The sequence below is a fragment of the Lepus europaeus genome, chromosome 6 (assembly GCF_033115175.1).
Source record: "Lepus europaeus isolate LE1 chromosome 6, mLepTim1.pri, whole genome shotgun sequence".
Taxonomy (NCBI): domain Eukaryota; kingdom Metazoa; phylum Chordata; class Mammalia; order Lagomorpha; family Leporidae; genus Lepus; species Lepus europaeus.
The window spans coordinates 86,402,330-86,422,567 of record NC_084832.1 but is presented as its reverse complement, the minus strand read 5'-3'; the positions used below and the strand labels follow the sequence as shown (position 1 = coordinate 86,422,567).

Below are 20,238 nucleotides of genomic sequence, written 5' to 3'. Positions count from 1 at the left end.
AGTGAGAACCTGTGGTATTTATCTTTTTGTACCTGACTTATTTCATTTAACATGATGTCTTCCAGTTCCATTCATGTTGCTGGAGATGACAGGTTTTCATCCTTGTTTATGACTGAATAGTATCCGGTTGTGAACAGTAACCACATTTTCTTTATCCAGTCATTCACTAATGGGTGCTTAGGTTGATTCCATTTCTTGGCTGTTGGGAGTAGAGCTGCAGTGAGCATGCAGGTGCAAGTGTCTCTTCCACAGACTCGTTTCATTTCCTCTAAACATATACCCCGTAGTAGGATAGCTAGGTGTGGTAGTTATGATTCTAGTTTTCTCGGGAACCTCCAAACAGCTTTCCATTGTGCCTGTACTGATTTACAGTTCCATCAACAGTGTATTCTCCACATTCTTGGCAGCATTTCAACAAATGTATTGCGAACCCTTTGTGTGTTAGACCCTTTTAAGCCCTGGTGAATTGAGTAAGACATTTCTATCAACCTGGAACTTAAACTCATTATCCATTATCCATTCATCCATTCATAGCCCTTTACAAATTCAAGTTGCTTTAATTAATTTTCCTTTTGATACTCAGTGATCCCAACTTGACCACAGGGACCTTAGGTGACTCCCTTGCCTTTGAGCATGTCTTCAGTTTTCAGAGTATCCCTGCTTTCTGATTATTACCACTGATTTTTTCCAGCCTAATGACTTAGATGGCTTTGTTTCTCATTTCTGGAGAGGGTGAGGTTTCGTGTCTGCCAGGCCACATGGTGTGGCTGGCAGCCGTCTCCCCATTCTGCTGCCCATAGCAGCTGGGAGCTGCTCACTTTGTCTAGGTGTCCCACACTTACCTTCATCCCCCTTAAGTCTGCCTTTCTCCTCTTTTACCCACTCACTCAGGTTGGAGGTCTCGGCTCTTCAGCTTTCTCATCTGCAAGGGCCGTTGCCTTCACTCTGCCTGTCTGCTGCCTCCTGACTTTTCTCTGGTTCCTGACTCTTCTCCTGTCTGATATCTGCAGTGCCTCAGCTCTCCCCCCGACCTCCTCTGCACCCCTGAGCCTCCTCCATCCCCACAGTCTCTCCCAGCCTCTTCTCTGCCTGTGCCTTCAGCCTCACCCCATACCCAGCCTCCCTTTCCTGGGGTGACTGGGTTCTGCTCATACACTGGCCTACCCCCTCAGCTTTCCCCTTCCCTTCCCTCCACACCACCCATCCTCCGCCCTCTGCCAAATGCACCATCAGTTAGAAACCAAAGTCTCTCTTGGCCTCACAGCCCTGGGTGATTCCCTTTGTGGCACAAGTCTCTGGAAGCATTGTCTGTATTCACTGTCTCCAGATCTTGCTGCCTGCTTTCCCCTCGTGTGCTCCATTTAGGCTTTTGGCCATCCTGTCACTGTGGAGCTATGGCTGAGCTCAGTCCATCCCCAGGCTGTGTGACTGGCGGCAGCCTGTGATTCCCTAGCCACAATGTCCTGCAGATTTCTCAGGCTCTGCCGCTGTCTCCTCCTTGACTGAGGCGGCACCGTGGCAGGGAGGCCCCAGCCTCTGGTGGCCTGTGTTAGGGTTTCTGTCCTGATGGATCTCTGCTGGTTCCCACTGGCCTGACTGCCGTGTTCTGTCTGTGGCTACTGGGCTCCCCTACTTCAGGGCGTCCCCTACTTCAGGCCTGCCCTGCCCTCCTTCGGCAAGAGGCTTGGGACCATTCTCAAGCCTTCTCTCTCTTCTACAGCACATTCTTTTGTTAGAAAGTTGAGTCACCCACTTGGAGTTGAGGGACTGGTGCTGGGCCAGTGGCTGCTCACTATAGGAGGCAGTCTATATCTCCTCTGTCCTGAGACCTGTCTCGGGCTGTGGGCTCCTCCTCTTCCTTCTCGCTAGGGAGCTCCAGGTTCCCTTCCTGTCAGCTCTCAGTCCTCCCTTTGTTCTTCTATGCCCCTCGCTGGACCCTTGCTGCGCTGGAACTGTGCCCTGCACCTTCCTGGCAGTCTGAGCTTGCTCTTCCCTGGGGGCCTCGGACTGGTTCCCTGCCTCCTGCAGGTCTGTGTTTAGTGAGCGCCAGCATGCTCACGGACACGCCCAGCAACACCAGTCTCCCTAAGCTGCCACCCTCACCACTCCCTCCAGCCCTGGCACACGGTAAGCAGCATAAAGCCAGGGGCCTGTGTTTTGTGCTTGGTAACCCAAGCATCCATACCAGTGCTGAACAGTAGATACTTTGTAAATGTTAATTACTATTGCATTCTTAATTTATTAGGTTCATATGTGGGTTTTTTTTTTTAATTAACTCATTTTCTTAATGCTGCTTTTTCGTCTCAGAGATTCTAAATAGATTCAGTTTTTAGGGCAGGTGGTTTTGACTTTGCAATCTTTTACTCCTTCCTTTATCTCAATTCTTCCTTCAGTTGTTCATGAATCCCTGTCAGTTTTTTCTTTGTCAAGTATCACCCGTGATTTCCTTCTTTCTCTTTGAGTTGATGTCTTAGGTTAGGGCTTTGTGATCTCGTGGTGGTGACTGAAGTGAGACCCTGAGTGGTATCTGTGTCCTGTCTCTCTCCTGGATTTTGTTGCTGGGATGAAGTGAGGCTCCAACTGATCCCCTCCTCCCTGCTTCTGAAAAGTCAGTGTTCTGGAGACATTGTTTATTGATGACGTCTTCTTTTGCTGCTGTCTGCTGAGCCAGCTGTTCTGTTTCATTGACGTGGTCTCTTTTACACTGTTTTAACCCTGTAATACTGTATGTGTGTGTTTTTGTTTGTTTTTGGTTCTTTTTGAGAGGCTTTGAAACAGCAAGTAGCAGATTTACAGGAAGATTTGAAAAGGAAAGAAGCAAAATGGTCAAGTGCACATGGGCGTCTCAGAAGCCAGATAGAAATGTTGGTCAGAGAGAACACAGACCTTCGGGAAGAGATAAAGGTGATGGAAAGATTCCGACTGGATGCCTGGAAGAAGGCAGAAGCAATTGAGAGCAGCCCTAAGGCCTATCCACATGTAACTGCTGGGAAAAATCCTGAGTCCATGGTAGGTTTAGGGGGCAGCTGGTCTTGTCAGGTCTGGGGGTGATGTCAAACACGTGATATTTAAATTCATAGAGAGAATGGAGTGGTGGGTGCGGGGCAGGGAATGGGGAGTTGGTACTGTAGTGCTGTGGGCTGAACCGTTCTGCAGGTGGGTGGTGCAGGGGCTGCATGTGGTGTGAATGTGCCTCATGCCCGGAGCCATCCTGTTCGCTGTGCTGAAGGCGGCGTGTTTGATGTGATGTACATTTTACCACAATTAAAATTTCTTTCAAGCACTGCTGAATACTTGGAAAAGTACTTTTCAGATTATTTTTTTTTAAAAATATTCTTAAGATGGAGCTCTTTCAAAATAGGCTGATAGTCTCAGATACTGGCGCTGTGGTGTAGTGGGTAAAGCCACTGCCTATAACACCAGCATCCCATATAGGTGCGGGTTTCGGTCTCGGCTGCTTCACTTCCTATCCAGCTCCCTGCTAATGTACTTGGGAAAGCAGTGGAAGATGGCCCAAGTGCTTGGGCCTCCTGCACCCTCGTGGGAGACCCAGAAGAAGCTCCTAGTTTCCATCTTGCCCAGCCCCGGTTGTTGAGGCTATGTGGGGAGTGAACCATCGTGTAGAAGACCTCTATCCCTGTCTGTCTGTCTGTAACTCTGCCTTTCAAATAAATAAAACTTAAAAAAAGTCAAGTGAGTTTTGCAGTCACATGCATAGATCCTTTCTGATCAAGTGACTGGTTTTCATCTGTGCTGGAGGCAGCAGTGAACAAACCAGAAAAAAATTCCTTGGAATGTAAATCATGGGATTTATATTCGAGCAACAGGAGAAAGACTGTGTGATAGTGACGGAGCTAGGAGGAAAAGAAAGACGGGAGTAACTGCTGGCAGGTTTACATCCCATGCCTGGGAGACTTTTGGGGAAAGCTTACTGGCAGAAGCAATTGAGAGCAGCCCTAAGGCCTATCCACATGGAACTGCTGGGAAAAATCCTGCAGGAGACAGTGAGGACATGCCCAGGGTGGCTGGCAGGACCTGCAGAGGAGCCAGAGGCCTGCAGGCAGGGTCTGTCACTGGGGACACCTGAGGCCAGAGCAGCTGGAGCAGAGTGAGTGGGAAGGCAAGAGCACTCAGAGTCAGAGGTGTTGGCATTGGCAGAGTCCTGCCAGCCTCTGGGCTCTGCCTGCTGAGTTGGGAGCCCCGGGAGGGCTTTGGGGGAGTGGCCTGATCTTTACTTCAGTGAACTTGCTCTGTCTGCCACAGACTTGAGAATAGATGAGAGGGGAGCAAAGTCAGCAACACAGTCAGGGACCATTGCAGGAATTCAGACCAGAGCGATGGCTTCCATCTGCGTGGCAGCAGTGGGGGATTGAGCAGCCACCTAGATCTGTTTTTGACTGGAAGAGGGTGTGACAGAATCAGGAGTGATTTCTAACCACAGTTTAGTTTGGTTTTGTGTTTTGGCCTCACTTATCAGGAGAGACCACAAAAAGAGAACCTATATTTTCAGAGGGTGTGGGGACAGGAGCCCAGATGTGGACAGGGCTAGTTTGAAATGCTGCCTCTGGGACATGTGGAGAAGAGGACGAGATGGTCATGTGGCTGTCAGGAGCAGTACAGCTGGAAGGAAGCTGGGCTGGGAGAGGCACTGGGGCTGTGGAGTTGGGGGCCGCTGGGAAGTTAGGTGGGAACTGAAAACGACCGCAGGTGCACTGAGTAGAGGGGAGCACTGGGCTTGACGAGACTCAATTCCGGGTTGTGTGGGGCTGGTGGGCCTGATTGGAGAAGAGATGAGGTGCAGTTGTGGCAAAGTAGAAATGCTTTGTGGAGCGGTTTTGCAGTAAGTAAGGGAGAGTGGACAGTGTTTGTGTTGTTTTTTTAAGACAGAAGGTGAGCAGGTAGGGGTGTGTGTGTGTGTGTGTGTGTGTGTTTGTGTGTGTTGGCAAAATAGAGAATGTTATTGCGGGAGGAAGTGGGATGATTGCTGAGCTGTGTCCTGGGTCAGTGAGCAGGTGGGCTTGGGGAGGGATGAAGACAGCTGGTCATGCCTTGTGATAGGTGATAGGAGGGGCAGGCCTAGACCAGGTTAAAGTGTGTGGCAGCTGTTTGGGAAGCACTCCCCTGCAATGCTTTAAGAATATCTCTCAGGAAGCTGGGACATGCTCCTTAGCTAGTGAGGATGGAGGAGGCACTGTGGGAGGCTGAGGGAACAGAGAAAGAGGATGTAGCCCCTGGGAGTGGAAAGCAGAGGGCTGGGGAAGGGAGGCTGATCTTGGGATGTATTGGGGCTGCCTCCGTTAGAGATAATGCACTTAGAGAATTGTTTATGCTCAAGTTCTTTCCTGTTTAGCTTTTGGGGGTATAGGATGGTGGAGTTATATTTCAGCTGAGATGCGGTCACACAGTAAATGCCTCTGAGTAAGAGGGACATGGTTAGTAGAATGAGTGGTAAGAGCCTGCAATGAAGCATGAATGTAAACTGGGTTGTGGCAGAAGATGCCAAGGGTTGGGGGATACAGCAACCGCACATGGGTCAGTGAATTCTGAGACTTGGTGAATCTAAGCATTGTCGGGATATGGAGATATTCAAGGAATGAGCTGGAAGGATTGGATTTGGTAATCAGAAGATGGCAATCCCTCCTCCCATTTTATTTATGTATTTGAGAGGTAGGTAGACAGCTCTCATCCACTGGTTCACTTCTCAAATGCCCACAATGGCCAGGGCTAGGTGGGCCACATCCAGGAGCTGGGAACTCAGTGTAGATCTCCTGTGTGGGTGTCTGTGACTCAACCACTTGAGCTATCACTGGAATTGGGAGCAGAGCCAGGAATTGAACTCAGGTACTCTGATTTGGGGTGCAGGTGTCTTAACCACTAAGCTAGACACCTGTTCCTTCCTAAACATATCCCCAAATACAGAACAGGTGAAAGAATATTACAGTGAACACCTGAGCAGCCAACTGGTTTCAACTACTGTGCATGTTTTGCCTTATTTTTTATGGTTTTCTAAAGCATTTAAAGGTAATTGTGGAAATCATGATATCTCTCCTGAATATTTTGTATTTTCTTTTCCTTTTTTTTTTTTTTTTGTTAATATTTATTTGAAAGGTAGAGTGACAGAGAGGGAGAGACAGAGTTGGATCTTCATCTGCTGGTTCACTCCCCAGATGGCTGCGACAGTTGGGGTTGGATGAGACCAAAGCCAGGAACCAGGAGCTTCATCTGGGTCTCTGAATTGGGTTCAGGGACCCAAGCACTTGGGTCATCTTCTTCTGCTTTCCCAAGCACATTAGCAGGGAGCTGGATCAGAAGTGGAGCAGCCGGCATTTGAATTGGCATCCATATGCAATGCTGGCATTGCAGCCGGTGGCTTAACCATTTCCACCACAGTGCCAGCCGCCCTTTTGTGTTTTCTTAAATAGCATTGATTTTTTGAAGAGGCCCATTGAATTATTTTGTAGACTGCCTCACATTCTGGATCTTTGTAAGAAATACTTTGAACTTAAGATTTTTGCAGTTATTGATAAATTGCTATAAATGGTTTTGTTCATAATGGCAGTTTTGGAAGAGTTTCCCTGTGTAGCTGAGGCAGGACAGTAAGACTGCAGGGGGAGTAGGTTGAGACACTGAGAAGCGAAGTTACTAGAAGTAATTGCTATAGGCACGAACCCGACAGAGGGTGGTTGAGGTGGAGCTGGAAGGCCTCACTGTGCCTCATTCTAGTGAGCCTGGAAGAGCCTGAACCCTCAACCATTGCAGCCTCAGGAGTTGAGGCCTGTGTTCTCCTTGGCTAGCCTTTAACGATCAGAGAAGACTGGTTAAGTTACAGTATGGTTACACTGCTGTGTCCTAATGTGAAGAATTGAATGTACAAGGGGACTTCAGAGAGTTCTTGGAAAAATGCAGTGTAAGAGTAAGTTTATTTTGGTGCAAAAATTTTTTGAAATCCATTTTCCATGAACTTTATGAAGAACCCTCATGTGTTTATAAGGGTGTGTGTGTGTGTGTGTGTGAATGCACACATGCTTCATTGTCAGATAATATCTATCACCTTGGCCTGTGGTGATACAGCAACAGAAATGAACGAACCTTTAGTGTTTTCGTGCCTAGCTGAGTTCTATTCATTTCACTCAGTGTTCTGATATAAAAAACCTGATGCTTATTTTATGTTCAAAATTATCTCATACTTTAGAACCCCTCTGTTCGATTTCAAAAGAGTCAGATTTCTTCGGGAACCCATGTAGAAAAACACAAGCAAACTTACTTGTCAACACGAGGTAAGAGGCTGTATGATCTTTTTATAAATCTTTTCAGAATATAAAGAATAGAGAATTTATACTCAGTTTAAGAAACATTATAGATATAGTTGAAGCCCCCCTGCCTCATCTTACTCCCTGTCAGTATCCCCTGAAGCAGGTTATTCTTTTATTACATAGATTAATACAGTATCATTTCATGCTCTGTGTGTTTTACAGGTTGCTGTTTTTTCTTAATCTGGTAAGACTTTCCCACATTAACTCATAAATGCCCTAGGAGGCTGATTTTAGTCACTCTGTAGATTCCACTGGGTATTTCCACAGTTTTATATCTCTGCGGGCGGGCAATCAGCTCTCCTGCAGTTTTGCACAGTGGTGAGCAGGGCTGCAGAGCAGGTCTCTCTAGAATGGATGCTGGGCCTGGCAGGTTTGTGTGCTGTGGGTCTTCCCTTGGCTCTGCTAAGTGCTGGTGCTGGTTTTTCACTGTCTGCAAAACACGCCCTTTGTGCTTTTTCACACTGGAGCTGGTTAAAGTTTAAAATGTTTCCACTTGGATGTGAAATGGTGCTTAGGTATAGTTTTTTATTTTTTAATTAAAAAATTTATTTCTCATTTGAGAGGCAGAGACAGAGAAACAAACCCTCATCTGCTGGTTTACTTCTGAAATGTTTGCAACAGACTAGACTGGGCTTGGGACAAAACCAAAGGCCTGGAACTCAGTGTGGGTCTCCCGCGTGGTGGCAGGGACCCAAATATTTGAACTATCTCTACTGCCTCCCAGGGTGTGCATTAGCAGGAAGCTGGAACTGGGAGTGGAGCTGGACTCAAACCCAGGGGCTCTGATACTGGGTGCGGGTGTCCCAGGAAGTATATTCACTGCTCTGTCAAGTGCCCTCTCTTGTTTTTCTTTTTCTAACATTAAATTTATTGATTTTTTTTAAAGATTTATTTATTTATTTGAAAGAGTTACACAGAGAGAGAAGGGAAGGTGGAGAGAGAGAGAGAGAAAGAGAGAGAGAGAGAGAGGAAGAGGGAGAGAGAGAGAGAGGGAGAGAGAGAGAGAGAGAGAGAAAGAGAGGTCCTCTATCTGCTGGTTCACTCCCCAATTGGCCGCAACAGCCAGAGGTGCGCCAATCCGAAGCCAGGAGCCAGAAACTTCCTCTGGGTCTTCCCATCTGGGTTCAGGGGCCCAAGGAGTTGGGCCATCTTCTACTGCTTTCTCAGGCCATAGCAGAGAGCTGGATCAGAAGTGGAGTAGCCAGGACTTGAACTGGCGCCCATATGGGAAGCCAGCACTGCAGATGGTGGCTTTACCTGCTAGGCTACAGCGCTGGCCCCAAATTTATTGATTTCTTAAAACTGAGTTTTGTGACTTTTTAAGACATTCCTTCCAATCTCATTGTTTTTGTCTTTTTGCTTTTTCATGTGAGTCTTAGAATTTTTAAAAATTGTTTTCCTGAAATTGCAAAAAATGCATTAATGTGAACATGTGCAATTTGACAGTTACAGAGCTAACAGTAGGGTGACACCCACTGAGGTACAGACACAGATGCTCAGCTGCGCCCACAAGTGCCCCACCGTGGTTTTGCATTGCCTGCCTCTGAGCGCAGACTCTGCAGATGAGCCCTGAAGAAAGGACCCACTTTTGAGTTTTGTGACTAGAATCATACTGACCATGTTCCTTTGTCTTCTTTCATTCAGCATCATTGGTGTATCCTTGGCTCTAGTTCCCTCCCTCCTGAATATGTTAAATTGACTATCCTTCTCCTGATAGAAACACTTTGTAGCAGTTTTGGTCTGGAAGCAGTGATGTCATGAGTGAGCTGTTGTGTTTCAGCTACAGGCACGTCCATTCCTCTGGACACACCTGGGACTGTAATGGCTAGGGAACTGGGATGAGGATCTTTAATAGTTTTGCCAAGATCGTTCCCAGTGTTTTTACCCTCTCACTAGCAGGAAAGCGCTTGCCTTGCCAGGGCTTGGTACTGTCAGACTGGAGTGTTTGCCGGGTAGGTGAGGTGTAACAGTATGTGGCATTATAGTTTAGTTTGCATTTGGCTGATTACTAAGTATGTTGAACACATCTGCCTCTGCTTCTTAGCTGTCAGATTTCTTCTTTTTATTTTATGTTTTAAATTTATTTGAGAGGTAGAATTACAGACATGAAGAGGGAGAGACAGATAAAGGTCTTCCATCTGCTGGTTCACTTGCCAAATGGCCACAGTGACCGGAGCTGGGCCGATCAGGAGTGAGGAGCTTTGTCTGGGTCTCCCACGTGGGTGCAGGGGCCCAAGTACTGCTTTCCCAGGCCATAGCAGAGAGCTGGATTGGAAGAGGAGCAGCTGGGACAGGAACCAGTGCCCGTATGGGATGCTGGCACTGCAGGCAGAGGCTTAGCCTACTGTGCCATAGTGCCAGCCCCCAGTTTCTTCTTTTGAGAAGAGCTTGTTCAGATCTTTTCACATATTCTGTGGGGGCTTTTTCTTTATGAATTTATGAGAGGGTTCCCCTTCTCCACCATCATAGCCCATGTGGATTACAAGTGTCTTCCCACACTGTGTGGCTTTTTGCTCTTTCCAGCACCTTCTGGTGAACCCAGATTCTTAATGTGGTTGAATTTCCGTTTTTTCCTGGAGTGCTTCCGAGTCTGTCCCTGTCTCGGGGTTATGGATGTGCTCCTGAGTCTCCATGCCCAGCTCGCTTGTTCCAGTTGAGTGTCTGCAGTCCTCCAGATGGCGCGCTTCGCCGGGAGTCAGCCCACGCTCCGGGTCCCCTCTTCTCATGCTGCACAGGAGGTGGAGAGTTTGCAGGCCTTTACCTGTCAAGAGAGAATGAAATTTGAGATACAGAAAGTTTGAATCCTGGTTCTGACTCGTATTAGCTGACAGCCTTGGTTAAGTTATTTAGCCTTTCAGCTTTATTGTTTCACCTGTAAAATGGGAATATTGCTCTTTGCTCTGGAACAGAGATCATTATGTACTTCATGTGGCACACACCTTACCCTGTGAGGTGGAAGAGGATGGCCTCCTGTCCTGCCCACACAGAGTGTCTGTTACCTGCAGTCTGCCCACTGGCTCAAGCCAAGACCTGGGATTCCTGTTTTATTCCTGATTCCTGTGCAGCTGCTGTACTTGGCAGTTGGGACCTGTAAACTGGAGATGATACGCAGCATGAGGGAGTATTTCCATCGCGCTCCTCGCAAGCTTCACGTCCTGCTGGCCTAACTTTGCCTCTGTCCTTCTCCAGGCCTCTCTCTAAGCTCAGCCACCAGTTTACTTTCAGTATGCAAGGCAGGTTCTGGCACTTGTTCGACACCCTTGGAAATTCCGAGTGTTTTCCGTACGACCCACTGGCTTACAGGAAGGAGACATTAGTGCTTTAATATATTTTTAAAAATTGTTTGTTGTTGATGTGTATCTCCTTTTTAATGTCTTTGTTACTAATGCCACACGTGATTGGCGTGCTGCTCATGACCTACCGTTTAGACCACAACCACCAGGGCACTCAGGTTGTAGCTCAATAACCAGTTTTTTGGTGAAACCACATTCTCCATGTATTCTTGGCTACCTCTTTTTATTATTTTATTTTATTTTATTTTTATTTAGTGAATATAAATTTCCAAAGTACAGCCCATGGATTACAAAGCCTTCCCCCCCACAACTTCCCCCCCACCCGCAACCCTCCCCCCCCCACTCGCTCTCCCCTTCCATTCCCATCAAAATTCATTTTCAATTCTCTTTATATATAGAAAATCAGTTTAGTATATATATAGATTTCAACAGTTTGTCCTCCCATAGCAACACAAAGTGAAAAAATACTGTTGGAGTACTAGTTATAGCATTAAATAACAGTGTACATCACATTAATGATCGAGATTCTGCAAGATATTTTTTTTTAAAAAAAGATTGATTATTTTTCTATGTAATTTCCAATTTAAAACCAAGGGTTTTTTTTTTTTTCATTTTCAATTATCTTTATATACAGAAGATCGCTTCAGTATATACTAAGTAAAGATTTCATTAGTTTGCACCCACACATAACCACAAAGTGTAAAAATACTGTTTCAGTACTAGCTATATCATTACTTCACCTTTGACAACCTATTAAGGACAGATCCCACATGGGACGCAAGTACACAGTGACTCCTGATGTTGATTTAACAATTTAACACTCTTGTTTGTGGCATCAGTAATCTCCCTAGGCTCTAGCCATGAGTTGCCGAGGCTATGGAAGCCTTTAGGGTTTGCCGACTTCGATCCTATTCCGACGAGGCCATAGTCAAAGTGGAAGTTCTCTCCTCCCTTCAGAGAAAGTTACCTCCTACTTTGATGGCCCCGTTATTTCCACTGGGATCACACTCGCTGAGATCCTTCATTTAGGTCTTCTTCTTCTTCTTCATCTTTTTTTTTTTTTTTTTTCCCCAGCGTGTCTTGGCTTTCCATGCCTAAAATACTCTCATAGGCTCTTCAGCCAGATCCAATTGCCTTAAGGGCTGATTCTGAGGCCAGAGTGCTATTTAGGACATCTGTCATTCCATGAGTCTGCTGTGTATCCTGCTTCCCATGTTGGATCCTTCTCTCCCTTTTTTTTTTTTTTGTCAGTTAGTATTAGCAGACATTAATCTTGTTTGTGTGATTCCTTTGACTCTTAGTGTGATCAGTTGTGAACTGAAATTGATCACCTGGGCTGGTGAGATGGCATTGGTACATGCCACCTTGATGGGATTGTATCAGAATCCCCTGGAACTTTTCTAACTTCATCATTTGGGGCAAATCCAATTGAGCATGTCCCCTATTATACATCTCCTCCCTCTCCTTTTCTCATTCTTATATTTAACTGGGATCACTTTTCAGTTAAGATTTAGACACCTCAGAATAATTGTGTGTTAATTACAGAGTTTACAAAAAAAAATACTAAAATGGATAAAGTGTTACATTGTACATCAACAGTCAGCACCATAGCTGATCAAGTCACTATTTCTCATAGTGTCCATTACACTTCCACAGGTTACCCTTTGGTGCTCAGATAGTTGTCGCCGATCAGGGAAAACAAATGATATTTGTTTCTTTGGGACTGGCTTAATTCACTTAGCATGATGCTTTCCAGATTGCTCCATTTTGTTGCAAATGACTGGGTTTCATTGTTTTTGACTGCTGTATAGTATTCCATAGAGTACATGTCCCATAGTTTCTTTATCCAGTCTACTGTTGATGGGCATTTGGGTTGGTTCCTATTTTTTATTTTTTTAAGATTTTATTTGAAAGAGTTACAGAGAGAGGTAGAGTCAGAGAGAGAGAGAGAGGCCTTCCATCTGCTGGTTCACTCCCCAAATGGCTGCAATGGCTGGAGCTGAGCTGATCCAAAGCTAGGAACCAGGAGCTTCTTCCTGGGTTCAGGGGGCTCAAGGACCTGGACCATCTTCCACTGCTTTCCCAGGAGCATTAGCAGGGAGCTGGACTGGAAGTGGAGTAGCTGGGACTTGAACTGGCGCACACATGGGATGCCAGCACTGCAGGCCAGGGTTCTAACCTGCTGCGGAACAGCGCCAGCCCCTTGGTTGCCTCTTTATCTGCCCCCCACAAGAGGCCCTTCACAGTCCTGTGACTGTCTGCAGAATACCTTTGGGGCTCTTAGGTCATCTTAGAGCCTGTCTCTTCCTCCATACTGTAAACTCTGATGGACACCATCTTACCGTCTTGTCTTGGTTGCCCAGCACACGATGCAGAACCCCTACAAATTAGAAAAGAGCACTGGTAAAGACTTTGTAATTAATAAAGAACAGCAATTTACAGAAGAAGGATATGAACTAAGGAAATGTTTGACTACATAGTAACTTTAAAATTTTCCATTAAATATTAAAACTAACTTTGACATTGTAATCTTACAGGAAATCCATCTCGAAGATCCAAGCCTGTACCTCCTCATGAATTAAGCAGTTCAGATAAGGGACAAGTAAATCTTTTTATATTTTTATATATGCAAACATAGATAACTTGTGCTTGAATATATCACTTCACTAACCTGTATAATGGAGGCTTCTTTCTTAATGTTGTAAACATTTTGTGTATGATGCCAATTTTCTTACCCCACCTAGAATTCTATTCTGTTAGAATCTGGCTTTTAGAACCAAGTAGGTTTACATCTACTTACATGTTGTCTGCTTACAGGTGGCGTCTCCCAGGGAGCCACTTGAGCAAGGGAACTTTCCAGATCCCAACTTTGAGGACAACAAAGAAGTCGAAGATAAAGAAGAAATTCAGTCAGAAGTTAGTCATCCTGATGGAAAGGTTAAAAACATTTTAAAAACTAATGAATGCTGTAAAAAATAAACATGTATTAAAATAGAGTAGTTGGTGTGTAAGACTGATGATCGTAGCTTAACAAATTGAGGACCATGGGGCCAGTGTTGTGGTGTAAAGCCTGCAACGCCGGAATCCCGTGTGGGCACTGGTTTGTGTCCCAGTTCCTCTACTTCCGATCCAGTTCCTTGCTAATGGCTTGGGAAAAGCAGAGGAAGATGGCCCAAGTGTTTGGGCTCCTGCTTACCCCTTGTGGGAGACCCAGATGTAGCTCTTGGCTCCCGGCTATGGCTTGGCTCAGCCCTGGCCATTGAGGCCATCCAGGGAGTGAACTAGCAGATGGAAGATCTCTCTTTCTCTGTCTCTTTCTCTCTCTGTAACTCTGATTCAAATAAGGAAATAAATAAATCTTAAAAAAAAAAATTGAGGGGGCTGGTGCCATGCTTAGGGCAGGCGTTGAGGGAAAAAACTGCTTGCCTGGCTGTTGTAGCTGAAGAGGGAATGAAAAGGGAAGGGAGTGGAGGTGGTGGGCAACTTTTTCCTTAGGTTTATGGAAAATTTACTTTCTCAGATCCTTAAACTGATCCGTTTTAATTGAAATTCTGTGGTGAAGTTCGCTACCGGGTTTGAGCAGTTAGGACAGAGAGCAGCAGCCCAAAGAAGCAGTTAGACTTCCTGTGCAGTTGCCTTGGGGGGTAACAAATTGTTCATGGAGAAAAGTTTTCTTTTTTACATGAATTCTAGCTAATAATTGGAAAAGGAATGAGAAAATTGGGAAATGACTGATTGGCAGTCCCTAGTGAAACAAAGGACCTTCCCTACTTTTGAGAGAATATTTTACTTCTTATTATGAAAAACTTTAGAAATTAAGCATATCTCAGTTGTATGGCCTCGGGAGGACATCTAACCTGTTGATGATGTTGTGTTCGCAGGTGGAGAAGGTTTATAAGAATGGGTGCCGGGTTATACTCTTTCCCAATGGAACTCGCAAGGAAGTGAGTGCGGATAGGAAGACTGTCACTGTCACTTTCTTTAATGGGGACGTGAAGCAGGTCATGCCAGATGAGAGAGTGGTAAGTGTCCGTAGGGCGCCCCCGTGCCACCTGGCCTGCTGTGGGAGGGGCTGACTTTGTGTCTCACAGATCTACTACTATGCCGCCGCCCAGACCACCCACACCACATACCCGGAGGGACTACAAGTCTTGCATTTCTCAAGTGGACAGATAGGTATGTACCTGCTCTGCCCTGTCATTGTTAAGTTCTTCCCATCCCTTAAAAAATATTTACAGTAACCTTTTTGAAACAGAAAAACATTTCCCAGATGGAAGAAAAGAAATCACATTTCCTGACCAGACAATTAAAAACTTATTTGCTGATGGACAAGAAGAAAGCATTTTCCCAGATGGTACAGTTGTCAGAGTACAATGGTATGTCACCTGTTCAGTTTGCTTCTAGATTTTTTAGTTATCATAATGCAAAGTAACAGACACTTTGAGAGCAGGTCAAACAAGCTGTCAGCATTTTGGAGTTTAGAGCCAGTTTTGAGATTTGTAGATTCTGATAAATATTTTGCCACACAATATGAAAGGGCTTCAAAAAGTTCACAGAACACTCACATCTTTGAATTCTGTTTCCACGATCCTTTTGAAGCTCCCTTGTATCTCTCTATCCTAGAGCCTTAGAGGAATCTATGTAGCATTCCAAGAAAGGAGAATAGTCAGTGTTTGTTTAGAAATGTTTTGTGAAATTTGAAAACGGGCTGGTGCTGTAATAGTAGGTTAATCCTCCACCTGCAGTACTGCATCCCATATGGGCACTGGTTCGAGTCTTGGCTGCTCCACTCCTGATCCAGTTCTCTGCTAATGATCTGGGAAAGCAAAAGAAGATGGCCCAAATGCCTGAGCCCCTGCACTCACTTGGGAAACCCAGAAGAATCTCCTGGCTTTGGATTGGCTCAGCTCCGACCATGCAGCCATTTAAAGAGTAAACCAGCGGATGGAAGACCTCTTGCTCTGCTCTGCTGTTCCCTCTCTCTGCTTGTAACTTTGATTTTTTAGTATGATTTTCCAAGAGCTTTGTCCTGAGAAGGTGCCAAAAAAAAAAAAAAAAAAAAAAAAAAATTGAAAACAGAGAGACCGAAAAAAGGTAGAGTACCTGGTCAGGTTTTTTGTTTCTTTAAAGATTTATTTATTTGAAAGGCAGCATTGGAAGGAGAGTGAGCATGATTCTGTCACTTTTTAAGGATGACCAACAGAGGTGGTAGGGTTTGAATTAGACGTCTCTTCTTTTGCTTGTTTGGAATGTTTGGACCTCTCTTCCTGGCAGGCAAGTACTTTATTCTTTGCTCTCCCTGATCTAGCTCTTTAACATCAACCACCTCTTTTGTCCTTCAGAGTGTTACATTTCTTCAAGTTAGAAACTTCTTATTTCTGGGATAAGCTGCTTCTTACACATTACTTTTTAGAAACTTGGTGAAACATTGCCAATCCACTGGCCTATTTTCAATTTTCTTTCTTTTCTTAAAAATTTCATTTAAGGTATACAAATTTCATGATTTTAATACATATAGATTTAGGAACATAGTGATACTTCTAACTCTAGCCTCCCTCCAGCCAACACTCCCAACCTTCTTCCTCTCCTATTCCAACTCTTTATTTATTTTAGAAAGCTTTTATTTAATGAATACAAATTTCATAGGTACAGCTATAGGAATATAGTGGTTCTTCCCCCCCATACCTGCCCTTCCATCCCCATTCCCATCCCACCTCCTACTCACTCTCCCATCCCATTCTTCATTAAGATTCATTTTTAATTAACTTTATATACAGAAGAACAACTCTATACTAAGTAAAGATTTCAACAGTTTGCACCCACATAGAAACACAAAGTATAAAGTACTGTTTGAAAACAAGTTTTACCATTAACAAGTTTTACCATTAACAAGTTTTACCTTTTGAGTCCTCAAACTCCGTCAGTATTTAGACAGGGCCATAAGCAAATTGAAAGTTGTCTTCCTTCCTTCAGAGAAAAGTACCTCCTTCTTACCTTTCTCTGAAGGGAGGAGAGAACTTCCACTTTGACTATGATTGGAGTTGGTGAACTCAAGAGACTTCCATAGCCTTGGCAACTCATGACAAGAGCCTCGGGTAATTACTGACGTCATAAATAAGAGTGTCAGTTGTTAAATCAACAACAGGGGTCACTGTGCACTTACTCCCCATGTAGGATCTCTGTCCTTAATATGTTGTACTATGTGAATTAGTGGTATAACTGGTACTCAAACAGTATTTTATACTTTGTGTTTCTGTGTGGGTACAAACTGTTGAAATCTTTACTTAGTATATACTAACTTGATCTTCTGTATATAAAGATTAAAAAAAAAGAAAAGCACCTCCTTCTTTTGGTTCCTTCTTTCCACTGGGGTCTCAGTCACATCCCTCATGCAGAACCATTTTGCCATAGTGTCTCCTTTCCATGTCTGAAATGCTCTCATGGGCTTTTCAGCCAGATCTGAATGCCTTCTGGGCTGATTCTGAGGTCAGAGTGCTGTTCAGGGCATCTGTCATTCTTTGAGTCTGCTGTGTGGGCTGCTTACCACGTTGGATCATTCTCTCCTTTGTAATTCTATTTATTGTTATTAGCAGACACTTGGTCTTATTTATGTTGTGATCCCTCTGACACTTAATCCTATCTTTTTTTTTTTTTTAATTTTTTTTCTTTCTTTTTTTTTTTTTTTTTTGACAGGCAGAGTGGACAGTGAGAGAGAGAGAGACAGAGAGAAAGGTCTTCCTTTTGCCGTTGGTTCACCCTCCAATGGCCGCCGCGGTCGGCGCACCGCGCTGATCCGATGGCAGGAGCCAGGTGCTTATCCTGGTCTCCCATGTGGGTGCAGGGCCCAAGTACTTGGGCCATCCTCCACTGCACTCCCTGGCCACAGCAGAGAGCTGGCCTGGAAGATGGGCAACCGGGACAGAATCTGGCACCCCAACCGGGACTAGAACCCGGTGTGCTGGCGCCGCTAGGCGGAGGATTAGCCTATTGAGCCGCGGCGCCTTAATCCTATCTTAATATGATCATTTTAACATGTAAGATAGCATTAGTACCACCCAACTTAATGGGATTTGGAGTCCCATGGCAAGTTTTTAGCTTTACTGTTAGGGGTAAGTCTGTGGGAATGTGTGCCAAACTGTACTTTTCCTCCCTCTCTTATTCCCACTTTTATTTTTTACTGGGATCTATTTTTAATTGAATTTATAAAGCTATGATTATTTATATGTTAAGAGTTCAACCAGTGGTATTAAGTAGAAAAAGAAAAAAAAAAAAACCCTTCCTTGACAGTCAAGACAGGGAATATTCAAATCTTTGCTTCTTATAGTGTCAATTTCACTTCTACAGGTTTCCTTTTAGGTGCTCTGTTGTCACAGATCAAGGAGAACATATGGTATTTGTCCCGTTGGGACTGGTGTATTTCACTAAATAAGATGTTTTCCAGATTAATTTCTCCCATTCTGTCGGTTGCCTCTTCACTTTCCTGACTGTTTCTTTTGCCATACAGAAACCTCTCAATTTGAAGTAATCCCATTTGTTAATTTTGGCTTTGACTGCCTGTGCCTCTGGGGTCTTTTCCAAGAACTCTTTGCCTGTGCGATTGTCTTGCATGGTTTCCCCAATGTTCTCTAATAATTTGATGATGTCGGGTCATAGATTTAGATCTTTAATCCATGCTTGTGGATTTTTGCATAAGGTGTAAGGTAGGAGTCTTGCTTCATACTTATGCATGTGGAAATCCAGTTTTTCCAGCACCATTTGCTGAAGAGACTGTCCTTGCTCCAGGGATTGGTTTTAGCTCTTTAGTCAAATATAAGTTGGTTGTAGGTGTTTGGATTACTTTCTGGTGATTCTATTCTGTTCCATTGGTCTATCAGGCTGCTTTGATTATAATTGCCTTGTAGTATATCTTGAAATCTGGTATTGTGATGTCTCCAGCTTTGTTTTTGTTGTATAAAATTGCTTTAGCTATTCCAGGTCTCTTGTGCCTCCTTATGGATTTCAGCATCTGTTTTTCTAGAGCTGAGGAGAATGTCTTTGGTATTTTGATTGACATTGCATTGAATCTGTATATTGCTTTTGGGAGAATGGACATTTTGATGATATTGATTCTTCCAATCCATGAACATGAAAGAGTTTTCCATTTTTTTGTATCTTCTGTTTCTTTTTTTAATGTGTTGTAATTCTCATCGTAGAGATCTTTGACATCCTTGGTTAAGTTTATATCAAGGTATTTGATTTTTTTTTTTTTTGTAGCTGTTGTGAATGGGATTGATTTTAGAAGTTCATTCTCAGCCATGGCATTGTCTGTGTATACAAAGGCTGTAGATTTTTGTGTATTGACTTTATATCCTGCTACTTTACCAAACTCTCCTATGAGTTCCAATAGCCTCTTAGTGGAGTCTTTTGAATCCCCTATTTATAGAATTTTGTCATCTGCAGATAGGGATAATTTACTTTCTCCTTCCCAATTTGTATCCCTTTCATTTCTTTTTCTTGCCTAATGGCTCTAGCTAAAACTTGCAGTACTATATTGAATAGCAGTGGTGAGAGTGGGTATCCTTGTCTGGTTCCAGATCTTAGTGGAAATGCTTCCAGCTTTAACCCATTCAATAAGATGCTGGCTGTGGGTTTGTCATAAATTGCCTTGATTGCGTTGAGGAATGTTCTTTCTGTAATCATTTTGCTTAAAGTTTTCATCATGAAAGGATGTTGTACTTTAGCAAATGCTTTGTAGCTATTGAGATAATCATATGGATTTTGTTCTTCAGTTTGTTAATGTGATGTATCACATTGATGGATTTGCAAATGTTGAACTATCCCTGCATACCAGGATTGAATCCCACATGGTTGGGGTGAATGATCTTTCTGATGTGTTGTTGGATTTGATCAGCTAGTATTTTGTTGAGGATTTTTGCATCTATATTCATTAGGAATATTGGTCTGTAGTTCTTTCTCTGTTGTGTCTTTTTCAGGTTTAGGAATTAAGGTGATCCTGACCTCATGAAAGGAGTTTTGGAGGGTTCCCTCCATTGAATTGTTTTGAATATCTTGAGAAGAATTAAAGTTAGTTCTTCTTTAAAAGTGTGGTAGAATTCAGGCGTGAAGACACCCAGTCCTGGGCTTTTCTTTTTTGGGAGAGCCTTTATTACTGATTCAATCTCCATCTTGGTTATTGGTCTGTTTAGGCTTTCTTTGTCTTCTTGACTCAATTTTTTGGTAGATTGAATGTGTCCAGGAATCTATCCATTTCTAGATTTTCTGATTTGTTGGCATATAGCTGTTTGTAGTAATTCCTGATGATTCTTTTTATATCTGTGGTATCATTCTTACATTTGCTTTTTTCTTCTCTGATTCTATTGATTTAGGTCTTGTCTTTCTTTTGGCTAGTTGGGCAATGGTATATCAATTTTATTTTTTCAGAAAACCAGCTCTTCACTTCACTGATCTTTTGTATATATTTTTTGGTTTCTATTTTGTTTATTTCTTCTCTTCTTTCTTCCTGCTACTAATTTGGGGTTTGGTTTGTTGTTTTTCTAGGTCCTTGAGAGCACTGATAACTCATTTATTTGGTACCTTTCCAATGTCTTCATGTAGGCTCCAGATGTTATAGACTTCCTTCTTCACACTGCTTT

At 43.8% G+C, this 20,238-nt stretch overlaps 1 protein-coding gene across 6 annotated transcripts in view; it reads left to right on the top strand.

Annotated features, from left to right (window-relative positions):
- The window catches only part of CENPJ (centromere protein J), a 60,266-nt gene that overhangs the window by 35,624 nt on the left and 4,404 nt on the right, over positions 1 to 20,238 (top strand). For 5 of the 6 annotated variants that reach the window (XM_062194492.1, XM_062194489.1, XM_062194490.1 and 2 more), the window contains 7 exons: positions 2,767 to 3,009; positions 7,193 to 7,277; positions 13,144 to 13,208; positions 13,424 to 13,543; positions 14,488 to 14,628; positions 14,698 to 14,782; positions 14,862 to 14,982. In XM_062194492.1, the coding sequence (XP_062050476.1) occupies positions 2,767 to 3,009; positions 7,193 to 7,277; positions 13,144 to 13,208; positions 13,424 to 13,543; positions 14,488 to 14,628; positions 14,698 to 14,782; positions 14,862 to 14,982 (860 nt within the window). The remainder of the gene's footprint in view (positions 1 to 2,766; positions 3,010 to 7,192; positions 7,278 to 13,143; positions 13,209 to 13,423; positions 13,544 to 14,487; positions 14,629 to 14,697; positions 14,783 to 14,861; positions 14,983 to 20,238) is intronic. The other variant, XM_062194494.1, reaches the window with a different exon arrangement.